This window comes from Protopterus annectens, chromosome 3.part1 (assembly GCF_019279795.1).
Source record: "Protopterus annectens isolate FY-2018-M chromosome 3.part1, PAN1.0, whole genome shotgun sequence".
Lineage (NCBI taxonomy): Eukaryota > Metazoa > Chordata > Ceratodontiformes > Protopteridae > Protopterus > Protopterus annectens.
Window position 1 is genome coordinate 257,589,298 of NC_056732.1, and position 18,703 is coordinate 257,608,000.

The 18,703-nt window shown below is 40.4% G+C and overlaps 1 protein-coding gene across 1 annotated transcript in view; it reads left to right on the plus strand.

The window, feature by feature from the left end:
- MINDY4 (MINDY lysine 48 deubiquitinase 4) overlaps window positions 1-18,703 on the plus strand; it is a 1,921,738-nt gene that overhangs the window by 1,740,361 nt on the left and 162,674 nt on the right. The window contains exon 15 of the mRNA XM_044066745.1: window positions 3,212-3,373. Within this exon, the coding sequence (XP_043922680.1) occupies window positions 3,212-3,373 (162 nt within the window). The remainder of the gene's footprint in view (window positions 1-3,211; window positions 3,374-18,703) is intronic.

The window sequence follows — 18,703 nt, forward strand, 5'->3', positions numbered from 1 at the left end:
ATGGGAAGCATCCATGCATTTTTTTACAAGTACTTTTTGAAGTAAAAAATGTTGTCATTTATTGCTGATTGTATCAGCACTTTACTTACTATGTAGTTATTGTAACTAGGTACTGAAAATCCCTAGTTCTGAAGATAGGTTCATAGGTTTATACTAGGCTATCAGCCCTAGGGCCTATACAAGCCTAGCCATAACAATTCCCTAGCTATTTCTTCCCACACTATTTACATCCCTGGACCCCTGTCTAGCAGGGTGATTGACGTGATCCCGGGGTGAATTTCCTTTCTCCCATTCAGTCGTCAAGGTTCCTTTTGAAGAAGGCCAAAGAGGCACTCTGCTTGACATGTATGGGTAATGTATTCCAGAGTCTGGGGAGTCTCTGGGTCAGTAACGTATCCCTCCAGCATGTTTTCTTTATTGTGATGACAAAGTTTAGATCCCTGGAGCGTGTGGCTCTGAGGGATTGGGATTTCTTTAAGTGTAGCATGTCCAACAGATCTGGGTTTGAGATGGCCTTGTATGTTAAGCAGAGATCACCTCTGAGTAGACGATATGCGACAGAGTATAGCTGGAGTTTTTTAAGGCGGTCAGCTTAGGGCATCTGCTTTAGGCCTGTGGTTCTTTTAGTGAGGTATTTCTGCGGCCTTTCCAGTTGTTGCAAATGTCTTGAGAGGTACATACTAAATGGGGCGTTGTATTCTATAATGGGTCTAATGAGGGATGAGTACAGTGGGACAATTACCTCCTTTTTTCTGGATGAAAAGCCCTTAGTGATGAGGTGTGCCACATAGAAGGATTTCCTGACTGTTGTGGCGATGTGGTTATCAAAGATGAGACCACTGTCCACCTGTGTCCCTAAGTCTCTTACCACACTTTCGGTAATATATGGTAATTCACAGGTACATGTTTTTTCCCAAAGGGGATAACTATACATTTCTTGGCATTGAGCTTGAGCCCATAGCTCTGGCACCAAGCATCTGTTTCTGTAAGGCCCTTTTGTAGAATATCTACATCATTTGGGGATTCAATAATGGCTCCCAATTTGCAGTCATCTGCGAACTTTGTTTGCCAGAGTCCCTTAGTGTTGGCCTGTACTTCAGAGAAATAGATGGCAAACAAGAGCGGCCCCAGGACTGAACCCTGAGGTACTCCACTTGTCAGTTGTCTGGAGCTGGATTTGGAGTCGGCTACTTTTACAGTGTGGGTTCTATCAGTAAGCCAGTTAGCAACCCATTGGTTGACGTAGGGATTAATGCCCAGCTTAGTAAGTTTATCTATGATTCCAGAGTGGGGGATGGTGTCAAAAGCCTTAGCAAGGACTAGATAGACTGTGTGAACCACCTTACCCTTGTCCATGGCTCTGGAGACTGATTTGAAGAAGTCAATCAGGTTCAGGAGACAAGATCGGCCCTTCACGAACACAAACTGGGTGGAGTCCAGTGTTTGAAGGTTGCCAATGACTTTGTTTATAAGTTCCATGATAATATGCTCCATGGCCTTGCAGATAAGGCTGGTTAGACTGATGGGATGGTAGTTTCCGGGATCCAAGGTGGATCCCCCCTTGTGGAGTGGGATAACTGTAGCTCTGCACCACTCAGTAGGCACAAAACCTGAGGTGAGGCTATGATTAAACATGACACTTAGGTGAGGTGCCAGTTCATATTGTAGTTCATGTAGTACACAGCCCAGGATGTCATCTGGTCCCATGGATGCTGTATTCTTAGCTTTGGAGAGTGCGTTTTTTACCTGTATGTCCATTATTACTGGAATTTGGCAGTCTTCCAGTATTGAGATGGGCCATTTAGGGGGTGAGAAGGGGGTGAAGTTGGCACTGAATCGATCTGCCAGGATAATGGCAATATCCTTGGGATCAGTATATTTAATGCCATTCTGTTTTAGCTCAGAGCAGATCTGAGCATTGCCATTTAGATTCTTGACATAGTTACAGAATGCCTTGTGGTTGTCTTTGGAATCTTTGGCAATTTTATTTTCGTAACTAGCTTTGGAGGATTTTATGAGGGATCTCAGTTTCTTACTGAGGCTGATAAGGGATTTTTTTGCATCCTGGAATTTTCCTCTTTTCTGCAACAGTTTCTTCCTTTTGTTGTAAAGTTTGTTTATGGCAGGGGACCACCAGATTGGCTTCCTTTTTTTGGATGAGAGCATCTTGGTTCTATTTGGGATGGCACGATTCAGCATGAGTGGATGTGTTCGTACAGTGCCTTAGTGTAGGATTCACAAGTTGAACTTTCAGTTCCTGTCTGCATGGGTGTCATGAAGTTTGTCACTTCTGACTTTAGTACCATGAAGTTGGCTTTGGAAAAGTTTTTTATGGAGGTTTCCTTACTGGGGTGTGGGGGCGAGATGTTGATGTTAAGGGTAATTAGCTTATGGTCAGACCCGACTAACGAGGGGGTGATCATAGGTGTGGAGCATCGATTTCCCATGTTGGTAATGACCAAGTCTAGGATATCCCCTGGAGAGACTATGGATTAGTTGATCCAGGGCGTTGGAATTTATGAATTCCAAGAACCGTTGGGCAAAGGTTTTGGTACACGAGTAGTTTTCCCAGTTAATGGCAAAGATAGTTAAAATCACCCAGTATTAGGGTGTTTGGTTCTATCTTAATATTTTCCAGTATGTTTAGAAAGGTGTAGTGAGAATCTTGGGACATGGTGGGGGATCTGTAGCAAGCTACAATTTTGATTTCGGTCTTACCTAGTGTTAGTTGCACCTGGAGAATTTCAGATGCATTGTGTTGGGCAACTAGCTTGGTGGTGTGAATATCCTTGGTGAATATTGACACTCCTCCACCTTTAGTGTTTCGGTCCTGGTTTGGTGGCTGAAAAGTGTGGTAAGAGTTGTAGCCTGGTATTGCAGGGGTGCTCTCTGGAACCTTGAACCAGGTCTCAGTTACTGCACAGATAACGGTTTTCTCAATTTTTAGGAGTGCCTCGAGAGAGTGCATTTTGAGGTTTAGACTTCTAGCATTGAGTAGCATTACCTTCAGATTTTGCATGCTTGTACCTGTTACGGTGGTGGTACTTCAGTTTTATTTTCGTACCAGTTGATAATATCCAACATATCTAAATTTCTGTTAGATCTCTGAAATGGTTTTGATGTAGCAGTAAGACCAGAAGTTTTTGCGATTTTGAAGTGTGTATACACATTTCTTCCTTAATAGATAATTTTTGGATTTCTTCTATTTTAGGAACTTGTAAACTTACTGTTGACAGGCAGAGCCATGTCAAATGTTTTCAATGATAATGTAGAGCTGGATTCTGGAAATGGAAATATAACACTTTTAAAAGGAATTCCTTGCCGCAGTAATATTGGATTACTGTCACTTTTTGAGCACTACAAAGCATGCCAGGTTTGTGGATTTAATTACCATTACTTCAACAGCAAACTTTTTTCAGATAATAGCAGTGATTTATGTGGCCCTACCACAGAATGTATATTAAAGTTGCATGTTAAGAAAAATAATATTCTTAGAAGTCTTTCATAATCAACTTATGTGAGATCTTTCTGATCTAAGAGCTAGATTTATGAAGCTAAGCCACAGTCATTGTGAAAAACTTGCCAAAAACCACTCACAGTGCCTCTGGTCTGGCAAAGAAGGATGCTAATTCACTTCATTAAAATGCACATTGGGTGTCGGAAGCAGTGTGCCTGGGCTAATCCATGGAAATGACATGCTGTGTAGTATGTGGGCAGATAGACTGGAGAGTACTACACTATCTATTTTATTTTATATTATTGTATTTATTTATTTATTTATTTATTTATTGCATTTGTTTACCAGGAAAGTCCACTGGGCCTAAAAGAGCCCATTTTCAGTAGAGGCTAGAGGAGAAAAGCTCCAACAAGAACATAGATACAGAAAATATTAAACATTAATTGGTACAAAAGTAGATACAGTGTTACACATAGTGATTACAGTAATATATACAGAATATATACATAAAAGCAGGAATTTTCTTGGTTGCCAGATGAATTCAATCAGAGGTATAAACAGAGATGCATTAATCAGCATTATTGTACTAGTATCAACAAGTGATGAAAAATAATAATTATGGAGAAGGTGTCATCAGTCAGTAGTAGCAAAAAGCAAAGGAGTTTAGTTATCATATAAGGAGAAGGAAGAGGTTAGGTTGTAGAGCAGGTACATAGCCAGGAAGTGTTGAGATGATTTTTCAGTATTTCATTGAAGGTGCTGGTGCTGCCTGTGTTTCTTACACAAGGTGGAATTGAGTTCCATAGTTTGGAGACAGTGAAGGAGTAGAGGAGTTCACTAGCAGGTAAGGTGGGCTTTTCTACTTTTAGAAGTAGATGATTTTCAGATCTTAGTTTCCTGCTGGTTTAATATTGGGCAAGTAGTGTCGAGAGAGCAGGACAGTCTATTGATATATGAGGAGCCAGTTATACAAGAGGATGGACCTCTTACTAGTTTATTATTTGACACTTGATGGCAAATACATGTTGCTGCATGGCAAGATGTTGAGAAGGCCCATTCTGACACACTGGCTGAGAGATTGTTTACTAACACAATGTCTAGGCTATGTGGTAGTATTTGGAACACAATGATCACTAGCATGCCAGGTCAGTTGTATTTCTAAGTTACTAGCATGCCAGGTCAGTTATATTTCTAAGTTGTTTTCTATTGAGGGCATATTTGGGTGCAAGCCATTGAAATACATATTGTAGGAGTCAAGAGACAGGGCAGTATTTGCTGCTAGGGTGAATAAGAAAATAAGCATTATTTTCCACTGTTAAGGAAATAAGCCTTTCTTATTTTCCACAATGGGTAAGCGTTTAGTAAGTGCCAGGATGAGATAGTATGGAGATGGTTAGGACAGGGACACCATATGCAGCCTCTCTCTGTGGAGCATTGGCTTTGCCACTTGATGTAAAACATGCTTGTTACTCTTACAGTACAAAATATTATATTTGTCTAATATTAGATTCCCTCAAACTGTAGTTATCTGACTTAGAGAAATTTAGGGGGAGGATCTTGAGTCTTCTAAAAACATAATATACATGTGTATGGAAAACTAGCAAGAGAAAATATGAGAAACTTATTTTGACATATTTTATCCATTTTGGAGAAATGCAAGAAATATATATATATATATATATATATATATATATATATATATATATAGTTTATCTTCATAACATCACAGCCCAGTTCGTCGACTCTGAAAACAGCAAAATAAAAACGTTGTAACTGCAGAAGCACAAAGTCACAGAACATCATTTTTCCTATCCAGGAAAGTAACCACTTGGCCACCATGGTGTACTTTGCCCTTTCTCCTCTGTAGTGTGATGTCAGAGTTGGTATATTTAAGTAGGGTGGAGTACGGGGGGGGGGGTGAAGCCTCCCACTTCGATGGTTGTAATTTCTTATGGTTGTGGTTTTATTGTTGTTGACCAAGTGGTGTCTTTTCTCTCCAGGAAAGTAACCACTTAGCCACCAGGGAAAAAAACACAACTATAACAAATTACAACCACTGAATTAGGGGGCTTTGCTCCCCCCCCCCCCCACACACACACACACACCTCCTACTTAAATATACCATCTCTGAGATTACACTACAGTGGAGAAGGGCAGAGTTCACTATGGTGGCCAAGTCATTACTTTCCCGGACAGGAAAGACAATGTTCCAGGGCTTGGTGCTTCTGCAGTTATGACATTATCATCTCGCTGTTTTTAGAGGCAACAAACTGGCCTACGACGTTATGAAGGGGAACCATATATATATATATATATATATATATATATATATATATATATATATATATATATATATATAAAAATATATCTATCTATATATTATTTCTTGGAGGTGGGATTTTATTTTTATTGTTTTAGTTTTTTCCCTTTCATTTTGTAAAAACATAATGCATGTGAAGAAAACCAACAGGTACAAAATATGACAACTTAATATTTTTCTTATTTCTGATCTTTGAAAGATAAAGTGTCCCTGGGATTCAGTAAACTCCATGTAGGCTCTACGTGAAGTTTACATGGAGTTTACATCTTTGTGTGGTGGTGCACAGTGAGAGGTAGTCTGCAATGCATATTAATTGTGTGTGAAGCGCCTAACCTAGGTTTTGTGGCTGGCAACAGTGTTGCTGGCCAGGAAACCATGTAAGCGAATGCAGATATCAATTCTGTGTAAAACAGAGCACCTGTGGTCTGCGGATTCATGTGGAATGCCACAGTGATCACCAGGACTTCACAGATAGCTGTCAGTCTGTTAGTGCAACACATCTGCACAAAGGCCAAACTAATAAGGGAACAAATAACCAGAAATAGGGATGTATGTGACATAGATGTCCGCATAAAATGTGTTAGAATGTAACTCTTTTAACTTCTTAGAGCAAGAACTCTAGACAAAGCTATACATAATGGGGGGACAAAGGCTCAAAACTAGAGGCAGATTTTTAATTTTGATCTTCCAAACTTAGAAAGTTGGAGGAATAATAAGTTGTACAGTACCATGAACTTTCTAAAGAGCATGAAGTTTGAAACACTGCAATGACTTGCCAGAAAACTAATATGTTATTAGGAAAAGATCAAAAATATAAGGTAAAAAGTGGACATTCTGCACAAATCAGGACTGTTAAGAGGTATGATCTCAAATGAATACAATACTGACTCACATCAGTCCTGAGATTATCCCAGTAATATGGCAGAAAGCCACACATTTGATAAGGAAAACCTCTGAATATCCTGGGAATATTTGGACAGTTGAGAGATATGAATGAGAAGTATATGGTCCAAACACAGTACAGGACAGTGTATCTACAGTGCAGAGTATTGTGATATCCTATTCCTGGCATTGTGTACTGAAACTGTGTAATGGGACATGGACTGTCAAGTAAAAAGAACACTCAGGGGAAGTGTGTGTATTGAATAGGGACACACACACACATGAATTGTAATAATGAACACAAGGAAAGAAGACAGGTGAAACTACCTAATGTACAGCAGAGGAGGGCATGTCAGTGGAAGATGGATGTAGCAGCAACAGCAATCACATATCTATATGATATAGTAGGGACTACAGAGAAAATGTGTTTTTGTGACCATCACATAAAGTGACATAACAATGGGGAGGATGTCTGTGTGAGATAAGAATCCTTACATGAATAATGCAGAGGGCATTCATCAGGGATCCGATATACGGTTGGGATAGGGTGAATATTGCGAAGCTGTGCAAACTCACATGCCTGAATATGAATGCACTGTCAGCAAAGGTCTCCAGCAAGGTGATTATGGGTGAAGGCTCCTGGAAGACATTACAAGAACCAGCCACAATCATGGACAATATCAGAATAATAACACCAGTAGTCTCATGCCTCTGACATAACATATATGATTTACAGTGATAAGAGAGGAGTCTGCCCACACACACTTGAACAACTACTGTGATGCATCCACAGTCTATGGGGATAACCACACACACTGTCCTAGTACTGTAACATCTGCTGGAGGTGTTAGGAGGGACACTGCTATACCTGTATGTGACAGTATGGGCAATACAGGCTAGCTGCCTTATATGCAGGGCATATATATTTATCTCTCTCTCTCATTTATATATATATATATATATATATATATATATATATATATATATATATATGGGTCTACCTGAGATGGTCGACAAGCCATTTGATTGACACTCATTTGGTCGACAATCCATTTGGTCGACAGGCAGATTTGCCCCCCTCCCCAATGTTGTGCGACCCTGGAGTTGATATATATAGTTGGGGGGGTGGGGGTCACAGCCCCCCACATTGGGGGGGGGGCAAAGCCCCCCACATAAAACTGCTTGTCGACCATATGAACTGTCGACCAAATGAGTGTCGATCAAATGGCTTGTCGACCATCTCAGGTAGACCCATATATATATATATATATATATATATATATATATATATATATCAGTGGCACAATCCAGACTGTCATGAATGATATATATGCCATTAATGCTGTCAAACACCTATGTATGTAATGTGTGGTCTGTGGCTGACCAAGTTTGCAGATGACTGCAAGCTGGGCGCTGTCTTAGTGATGTGAACATCCTCTAAGTGCCTTGCCCAAACTAATGACTGGTGCCAGAAAGCATGGCCTCAAACTGAATGCCAAGAAGTGTATCATTATTCCCTTTGGGAACAGTGTCCTCCCCACTAATTATCACATTAATAACAACGTACTAAGCATGCAATCAGTCGTGAGGGACTTGGGCACCCAGGTTGATAGCAACTTGACATTTGACCACCACATTGCCTCTATTGTACGAAGGCTTTTTACATGGCCCACCACATAAATAAGGGTATTTTATCCAGGAACAAGGAGGTCATAACATCCCTGTACTCCTCCCTTATCAGACCCATTATCGAGTACAGTACCGTGTTTGGCATGTACCTTGCCAAGCACATGCAGCGGTTGGAGAGACCACAGATGTTCCTGACCAGGAAAATCAAGGGTCTCAGACCCATTATCGAATACAGTGCCCCCTTCGGCATGTACCTTACCAAGCACATGCAGCGATTGGAGAGACCACAGAGGTTCCTGACCAGGGAAATCCAGGGACTCAAACACCTATCCTATACAAATAGGCTAAAAGCCCTGCCCCTCTACTTAGTCTCATACTGACTGCTTAGAGGTGACCTGTGTTTGGCATACAAGGCCATTTCAGACCTAGCCTTGATGGAGTTGTTGCACATCTGTAAGAAAAACTCCACTCATGCAACCCGCACACAAGGCCTTAACCTGGTCTGTGACATTAATAGAACTTGTTGGCGGGATAGATTTGTGTCCCAAAGACTCCCCCATCTGTGGAATAAACTCCCTATCCATGTCGGGCAGAGTATCTCTCTAGCCTTCTTTAAGAGGAACCTGGACGATTGGATGGGAAACAGAAAATATATCCCTGGGATCCCACCTGTGTCCCTGCTGGACAGGGGAAACAGGTGCTGACTTTGAGGGAACATGGGCGAAATTCTTGGCTAGGCTTATAAGGGCCTCTCGGACAATGGCCTAATATCCTATGAACCTATAAGCAGAGCAGTTAGCGCACATGCATCTGGTGTAACAACTTGATTGGTGTTCAGCACCATCAGACAATCATGTATATTCCACAGAGAGAATACCTAGTTATGGCCAATAAGCTGTGTGACAGCTCACTGTGACAAAGGTGGTATGCTTCCTCTACACATCACTAGAAGATGTGTCAGGAGGTACATGAAGGGCACATTGTACACAGTTACTGGTGTGATGAAGGCTGGGAAACATGAAGGAATTATGGCCACTGATGTGGATGTCCTTCACATACTCAGTACTTGTATTATGTTCAAGGGGGTAGTCAGCATTCTGACCACATGCTGGCAGATGTACCACTAACCATATACCCCAGCACATAGGTCACATACCTTTTGGTCTGATTATGAGGTGTGATGTCCACATTATACTTGGGTGGTGTGTTTGTTTCCTGAATTAAAAAAATCCCCCCATGTTTCATGTCAATGCACATGTTGTCATGCCTGTGACAGCAGTGTTTATGTGTTGCTACTGCCTGTATTATAGTAATGTCATAGCTGGAGTCAATGATAGCCCACATTCTATAAACCTTCAGGCAGCTTTGTGGATACTGCATGTGTATGTCATCTGTGATGTCCCTCAGTTAACTAATGGACAAGAAAGGGTCTAGCAGACAGCTCTGATGTATGGACCTGATCACTTCACCTGACATATAGGTCATGTCACATATTTAATTATAATGAGATGCCATGTAAGTGATATACTGGTCTACCCACTTGGTGATATAGCTGTTTATGGCCACATATGACAGTGTTGTGTGAATACCTCAGTGTGGCTTTGTGTCAAATGTCTTGACCTGGTCAAGTTCCACAAGATGATACTGTTGTCATGCATGCCCTTGGTGACCTCTTTCAGGACATGTATCAGATCTAACAGACATGTAGCAGTAACAGGTCACACAGGTCTGTTGCACACAGCCAGAATATCACTAGTGTACATGTAGAAGAGTGCATGATCACATGTTGGCCCACATCACAGTCGAGGAGAGACAGGATGTGTCTATACATGCATGCATCAGGTGATGTCCCCTGTACTCAGATGGCTGCATATTGATGTACACCCTTGTATGGAAGTATGGCCTGTGTGAAGGGTGTGTTGAAGTGTGTATTTAACCCTATCAGGAAACTGTATGTGCCGAGTTATGCCATAGGTGATCTGTGATGTTGTCACAGGCCATTGCTTCCATGTGATAGACCTGGATGAAGTTAAGATAGTGCATACTATCTATCTTGCTCTGTCCTAGGGTTTTGACACAGTCCTCCAGTCCTCCATGCAGGTATCATTGAGAAACACTCTCAAATGGGGATTAACCCTTATGTCAGTAGATGGATAACCAATTGGCTCACTGACAGAACACATAGGTTCATAGATTAGTACTAGGCTAACTGCCCTTCTGAGCCATTTTAAGCCTAGCCAATTATCCCCTGTGAGATTCAAACCCTGTACCTTGTGTTTGTAAGGCAAACACCTTAACCATTAGGCCACTCTCCCAACCCCATACTATAAATGTTGGTGAATCAACCTATACCATGCTGTCACTATTGGTAAACCCCAGGGATCTCTGCTTGGCCCTTCACTGCTTGGACCTTCTTCCTCGACAGTTCAGGCTAAAGTATATGGCCTTTGCCTTACCATATTTTCTGATTCTTGCATATTGTGTGCAATCATTGAGTCAACCAATGATGCTAACATAGTACAGGAGGAACTAACACAGACAAGTGAGTGGGGACAAAGGGATATGATCTACAACTAAATGCAAAAATGTGAGTTTTTTTATGTTGTCCTTCTGAAAAGTGGAATTCCATGTTAATCACAGCATTGAAAACAGTTCTGCTGTGCTGAAACCCAGTGATGCCAGCACTGGGAACACATGTCGATAGCAGTGTAAACTTCAACCACCAAGTGGCCACACTGGTATTGAAAGCCTATGTTGTACACATCATAAGTCACACCATCATATGCAGATCTTATGATAGTGTGACGGCACTGTAGTCAAACCTCTTCAGAGCAGTAATAGACTATAATACTGTCTTTGGCATGTACCTCACCAGACACATGCAGAAGCTGGAGAGACCTCAGGGCTTTCTCAGCAAGATAACACAGGGCCTACAGACCATGCCATGATGTATGTGGATAGAGTTAAAGCCAAGCCACTGTAATCTGTCTGGTATAAAGTCATGTCACTGTAATCTATCTGGTATAGGATGAGGTGACTTCTGCCTGGCATCCAGACCAGTGCCTGACTCTGCCATAGTGGGAGTATTGCATATCCAAAAGTCTGATAGAGCTGATGATATCAGCAGTGTCTGTTGAGGATAATATGGTAATAACAGTGTCCCACATGCTGGTGTAAAATGCTCTCTGTAATGTCAAGCCAGAGCTCATACACTCACACACACACACACACACACACACACACACACACACACACACACACACACACACACACACACACACACACACTCTCTCTGTCTCTCTCACACACACACTCACACACACACACTCTCTCTCTCACACACACACACACACACACACACACACACACACACACACACACACACACACACATATACACACACACACACTCAGTCACAGTTGACTGCAGTGAAAATAGAACACCCCGCCTATCTATCTGTACAGACTACAGAACTCAGTACTTTACACAAGCACCATGACAAAAGTCTGACTTGGAGTGTGTCAGACAGTACTTTATATCTGAAGTCATCGGCAGTGTTTTTTGAGGAGAATATAACAATGTCCTACATGCTGATATAAAATGCTGTCTGTAATGTCAAGCAAGAGCTCACAGACACACTTGACTGCAGTGAGAATAGAAGCCCTAGCTATCTAACTTCACAGACTACAGAACACAGTACTTTACGCAAGTTCCACAGCACAACTCTGACTTTTACAAGACTGCAGGTGAACTTATAGTAGATGACATCAGTAGGCCATGTGGGGGACAAGATGTTGGGTGGGCTGCATGAAATTGATGAGTATGCATCTGCAGGAATCAAAATACTGCCAATCCATGGTATTGGAGCAGTAACTGTGAGATACACATTCCTTCTCTTCTGTCTAGAGAGAGATACACAGACACACACACACACAAACACACACACACACACTTGACTGCAGTGAGAACATAACCCTACCTAAGTACACAGACCACAGAATACAGTATGTTACACAAGATTCATGGCACGAGTCTGACTTTTACAGGAATGCAGGTGAACATATAGTAGGTCATATCAGCAGGCCATGTGGAGACAAACTGTTGGGAGGTCTGCATAGGCTCATAGCTTCATATGTTCATAGGAGGCTACTAACCTAATGGCCCTATGGTATTTAGAAGCCTAACTGTGTAAAAACACAAGTACCCTTATTGAGCATATTTGGATGACGATTGTTAGTAGAGCGATTTTGTGTGCAGCACCAAATGGCCCTGTCCTTGAGGGATATAGGTGCCACCCCAGAGGTGACTTTACAATCACCCAACCATTAGTCAAGGTTGCACTTGAACAGGGTCATTGAGGAGCACTGCCTCACAAGCAGTGGGAGCTTATTACAGAGGAGTGTGAGTCTTTGGTGGATGTAGCTGTCTCCCCTGCCTGTTCTGTTTATGTCACAGGCTACATTGAGAACCCTGCGCCAAGTTATTTTTGTCCCATTTGATTTGCAGATGTCCAGCATTTCCAGTATGACAGGGTCTGAGACTGCTCTGTAAAGCTGGCACAGGTCACCTCTCAGTACCCTGCATGATACTGAGTGCACTGACAGGTCTTTCAGTCTTTATTTGTATGTCATATTTTGGAGGTCCTGGAGTCTCTCAGTCACAGCCCTGTGTTTTCTCAGCTACAGACAGAAAGGAGCATTGTATTAATTTAATGGTCTGATAAGGGTAGATCACAGCAAAGATATGATCACCTTCGTCTTCAGTGTGATGCCCATATGTATGATGTACGCAATGCAGTGTGTGTGTGTCACCACTATGGACACACAGTGAATAAACTGTATATTGCTATCAACATGTGTTCCCACATCTCACAACACTGTATTTAAGCTTACATGGGGTCCTATGTATGTCATAATTAGCAGGGGTACTTCATTGTCAAAGAGAACAATGAGCCATTGTATGCTTTAAGGTTCACTGCATGAGTTTGGCACCAATCATTTGTACGTGCCAGCCCCTTCAATGTGCAAATGTGAGCCGCATTGTTAAAGTCTGACATTTAGTATTGAGTCTATGAAATACACCTGCTGCTTAACTCCCTCTGTAACAGCGCATGTTAATACAGTGATACATACCTTTTTTGGGCCAGATGTTACTGGGTTCAAATACAGGTGTATGTAATACTTTAAAATACTTGACATGAATTGTTTATACAAGATGTGTTGCTGTGTTGGCATAGTGGAGCTGTGTTTAGTGGCATTGCATGGGGGTAACCCCACCTGTTTGCTGCTGCTCGCCATTGGTGCACATTGTGCACCTCTGCATAAAAACTGAAGGGATCCATTGCTTCTCCAGCAATTTATGTGTGGTGAGCGTGATACTATTTTTTTACCAGATTAAAGGTATTAAAATGGGGTAGATAGTAAAGTGGTGAAATGGGGAGCAAGCAGGGGAAGAACAAATGGAAAGCAGGACAGGAATATGCAGCAGGGAAGTAGGAAAGAACAATAGCTATCCATTTCTTTACATGTGTAAACTGAACATATGTGCAAAATATTAACTAAATTTGAACTGTCACCTCCAGAGAGTGGGTGACCACAACACAGTCATGTTGTATAGCCAATTGGACCAAATCAAGTATGTCAAGAAGTCACATGTGCGAAATGGAGAACTATGTATGGGATGATTTTTCCCTTTTTTTAATTTTTTTTATTTATTTATTTTTTTTTTGGTAGTACAGGTGCCCATTCATTTTTTATTTCAGAGATATGTCTGAGTCAGGTATTTATGCATTTAGTGATGTGGTGCACATGGATGACATGGACACATATAATAAAATAAAATAATAATAATTTTTTACAATAAAATAACATAAAATCTCCATAAAAAGGAAATGAAATAAAATAAACAATTGACACAAAATATTTTTAATGAATAATATGAAATAAAATAAAAAAGAGAGATAAGGGTTGGGATGACAGAAAAAGTAAGATTATTACCTTCTTATGTTACATGCAGTGCACTGATAGAATTAACTGACTTTGTCATCTTAACTTTTACATTGACTACCACCTCCTAACAGATGCACACTATACTACAGATTGCAGCAAGTAATCCTTGACATGTCCATATATTACACATATGCATGTTCCAGTTTCGCAGATTATAGTTTACATCAAGGCGTTTGTGCCACTGTATAGAGGTTTTAATTTAATTTCAGTATTATTGAAGAATCAACAGTATTATATAATTGGGAAGTGTGGTATTTGAAATCACAATTTCTGACTAAAGTCTGATCTTGTACTCTTGGTTTGTGCTACAGACTAATGCATGCATACTTAGTTACAGTTGAGATATGCATGCTCAATTTGATACAACTCTATAAAATACCAAAAAAGCTATCTCTAACTTATAATGCTCCTCTGCAGCATACATACCACATGCTTCCCTTATCCTCTCCAGTCTAGTCCTACGGGTTCAGACATTAAAACAGAACAGAATAAAACACCATTATCAATACCAGTCTTACCTATCTTTAGTTATAAATAAATAAACACCAAATACAACAAATAATTTAGAAAAACAAAAACAGTTATCCGTTCACGTTCAAACTTCTTTATTCTTACTTCATTACCTTGGCATTTCGCTTTCCAAGTATAACAGTCATGCAATTAAACCTACATTTATACCTGGGTGCTCCCTACTGGTACTTTCAATAATTACATACCAATTTACCATACAATTACTACATCAGGAGCACACAGGAATTATGTGAAGTGGTAAGAGATATTGAATGTCAAATAGATTGGTATTGGGTGACAATGGACATTAATGCTTTGTATACTAATATCAGAACTGATTCTGTTTTGTAAGCAATTTGGTGCATCATGGGTGAAGGCCCAAAAACCTCCTTTGTCATTAGATTGTTGGAATTTTGCCTGACGCATAATTATTTTCTTTTTGAAAAGGATGTCTATTTACAAAGAAGAGGTACGGCGATGAGAACTTCCTATGCTCCAATCTATGCTATATTATACATGGGAGAAACTGAGAGGCAATTCATTTAATAATACTAGTTTTTTTATGTGAGCAATATCATTATGTGCAAGAGGTATATTGATGACTTGTTTTGTATTTGTAGGTAATACAATCGGAATTGTCTAGATTTGTTGACAAGCTGAATAAAAATTCCCATACGTTAAAATTTTCTAGTGTGCATAGCAGATCATACATCCAATATTTGGATGTGGAATTTTATGTGGATGGGCAAAATCATATACAACATAGGCCATTTTTTAAACCAACTACTGTCAACAATTTTTTGCATGCATCCAGTATGCATTCTTCTCAGCTTATAGAATTTCTACAATTTGGAGAAGGTAAGTGTACATTTCGTAATACATCTGGGGTAGAGATGAAGGCAAAATACCTAAAGGTGAATGTTAACAGGTTGCTGGACCGAGGTTTTGGTAAGGATATTTTGGATTCAGCTGTAAGAAGGGTATGGGGTGGCAAGGGGGTTTGAGAGTCCAAATCTGAGAAGTGTTATGCTAGAGCAGGTGAAGTCAAAAGACAAGTTAAATCATATGGTAACAATATATTTATTTTGTTACCAAATATTACCCTTTTTCATCAAAATTGAGGAAGTTAGTTGTGGGTAATTGGCATCTTGTTCATCAGGATGAACAGGTGGGTCATCTTTTTCATAATACAATAACATTTTCATATGGGACATATTTTAACCTTAAAGAGTTTTTAAATTTGAGATATCCAGTAGCAGGGGGTCAGTCAGGCACATATGCCTCTGGCCATTACAAGGTCTGTAACAAGGTAAGGAATTTGTCAGGAGAATCCATCAATAGAAAAAAGTTTGTTTCTAAGGGGTGTTTTCCCTGCAACTTTTGTGGGGATGTATATATTTTGAGTTGTAATTGCAAAGCAGTTAAATGCTATATAGGCAAAATTACAAGAATGGTGAAAGTGCCTGTGTTAGAACATATGAGGGACGTCGTAATAGTAATTTTAATAGTCCTGCAGCTGAACATTTTTGCACACTGCACGGTGGGTCAAGTGATTCATTAATAGTTAGTGTGATAGGACTTGAAAGAGAGGGGGATATCATTCAAAGGCTACTCAATTTGGAGAGAAAAATGATTCTTAATTATTTCACACTGCATCTGAAAGGGCTCAGTTTGGAGGTAAACTTGACTATATGTTAATATTTATTTAAAAAACATGTGATGCATTTATGAAATTTGTAATTGAAATTCACAATGTTTATGAAGATGTAAGGAGGAAGCCGCAGTGGTACAGCAGTCGCGTTGTTGCCTCACAGCAAGAGGTTCTCCTGTTCGATTCATGGCTGGAGTGTCTTCTGTGTGGAGTCTGCATGTCCTCCCAATGGTCGAGTGGCCTCCGAAAGACATGCATGAATGGGTGTGCCTTCACTGAAGGTTGGGCGTCGGGCTGGCAACTCTGCACCATAAAAAATCTACTGCCAATCATTAGCACACCGGAGTTCCGCTGTGGCAACCCCTAACCAGGAAAAGCCGAAAAGACAAACAACAACAACATGAAGATGTAAGGAATGCATAAAGTAGATTATTCATAATTGAATGTGTATTTATGCACAGATGGATAAAGATTGTAAGAAATGTATTTGGACTAAGATATTTACACTAATGATTTTTGTAAAATTATATGGTAATTGGTATGTAATTATTGAAAGTACCAGCAAGGGGGCACCAGGTATAAATGTAGATTCAGTTGTATGATTGCAATCCTTGGAAGGCTTAATGCCAGGGTACTGGGTGTTACAAAAGAGTAAAGACGTTTGAACCTGAATGCTTAGCTGTTGGTTGTTTTTCTATATTCAGCTTTCTAAGTTTTAAAATACTTTCTGTGCATGATGCTTACACAGGTGTGAGATGTACTCAGTCCTAAATTCCTTAATCCAGTGGTTGAATGTATCCCTCTTCCTCCTCCATAGGTCATTATAATGATGCCTACATTGCTCTCCAGTGCGTGGGATACTGGTGGTACTGGATACAGCCCGGGCTAAACTATCCCAAGCCTCAGACTTCTACTGGGAGCCAGAATAGTTCCCTGCAGAAGCCTTTGGCTGTGGTTCTTAACTAGGTGTCCAATAAAAATATTGGAATCCTGGACACCCCATCTCTGTGCCCTAAATGTGGCACCTTCCCCACAGACGCCTGCCATGTTTGCCATGGATAAAGAGCAATAGAGACTGATGCTTTCCTGCCAGTTCCAGTTATCTTGTTTACTGGAGTGCACACACTGAAACTGTTGCACTCCACTTACCATGACACAAATGCATTGCTCGGCCGTACGCACCCCTAAGCAACGCATTTGCAAGACGGTAAGCGGAGAGCAACAGTGAGGCATTACATAATTGGAATTAAAATTCCAAGGTTATTGGATGCACAGGCAGTTGTGTATGTGAGTTAGGCAAATGTGAAGGTCATGCCAGTCCAGACAGCGGAATTATACTTACAGTAATATAGTACACAGTATACCCACAGTCACACATCTGAATAATAAATGTGATATTACATAGATAAATAATTAAATAACTGACACAATAGCACTGTCTCAGTCCTCATACATATAATTAATATCAGCTGCACTATCTCAAGTGTTATAAATGAGAGTGACTATAATGGGAAGTGGAATAGCAGTAAAAATGTTTGGAGTATCCTGTATTAGAACTCAGGACCATGTGTATGGCAGTCCTGCACTTACATCTATTGCCACATAAATGTTGAAATAACACTTGCCTGTGTTGCATTTCACTGCTATAAACTGCAATGTCACAACAGTAAAACAAAGGTTGCACACCCTGTACTAGAACCCAGGACCATCATTACTCCATCCCTACACTTAATCTGTTGCCACATGACTAGTTACATGACATTCCCTATTTCACTAATCATTTTTAAGGTCTCATTGCGAACAGCCATGCAACGCAGCTTAGCGAGTTTGCACGATGCCCAGTATTATTAGTTGAATGCATCTAGTTTCTATTTTTTGCAGTGATATCACACCATACAACTGTTATTTGTACATTCATTATTTTTGGATATAGTGCACCTAGTGATCACACAACCTGTTATGATTATTGCTTGCAAATATACAGCTCTGTCCTATATTTCTGTGTTTTTTTGGTCATTCTTCAGTTATTTGACCAGTAATCTGAGACATGCAGCTTGTAAGCTATTCTATATCATTGCCCTTAAAATGCATGAGGATATTAGGTGGAAATAATACCATATGCAGTTGCCAACAAATGAAGGCCAGGTTGGATGTTGAGGAACACAGCCTGTGAATTGTGTGGTGCTTACTTAAATTTCCACCCTTACATCTAACACTTTGTAGATGTAAGCTGACACACCCAGTGG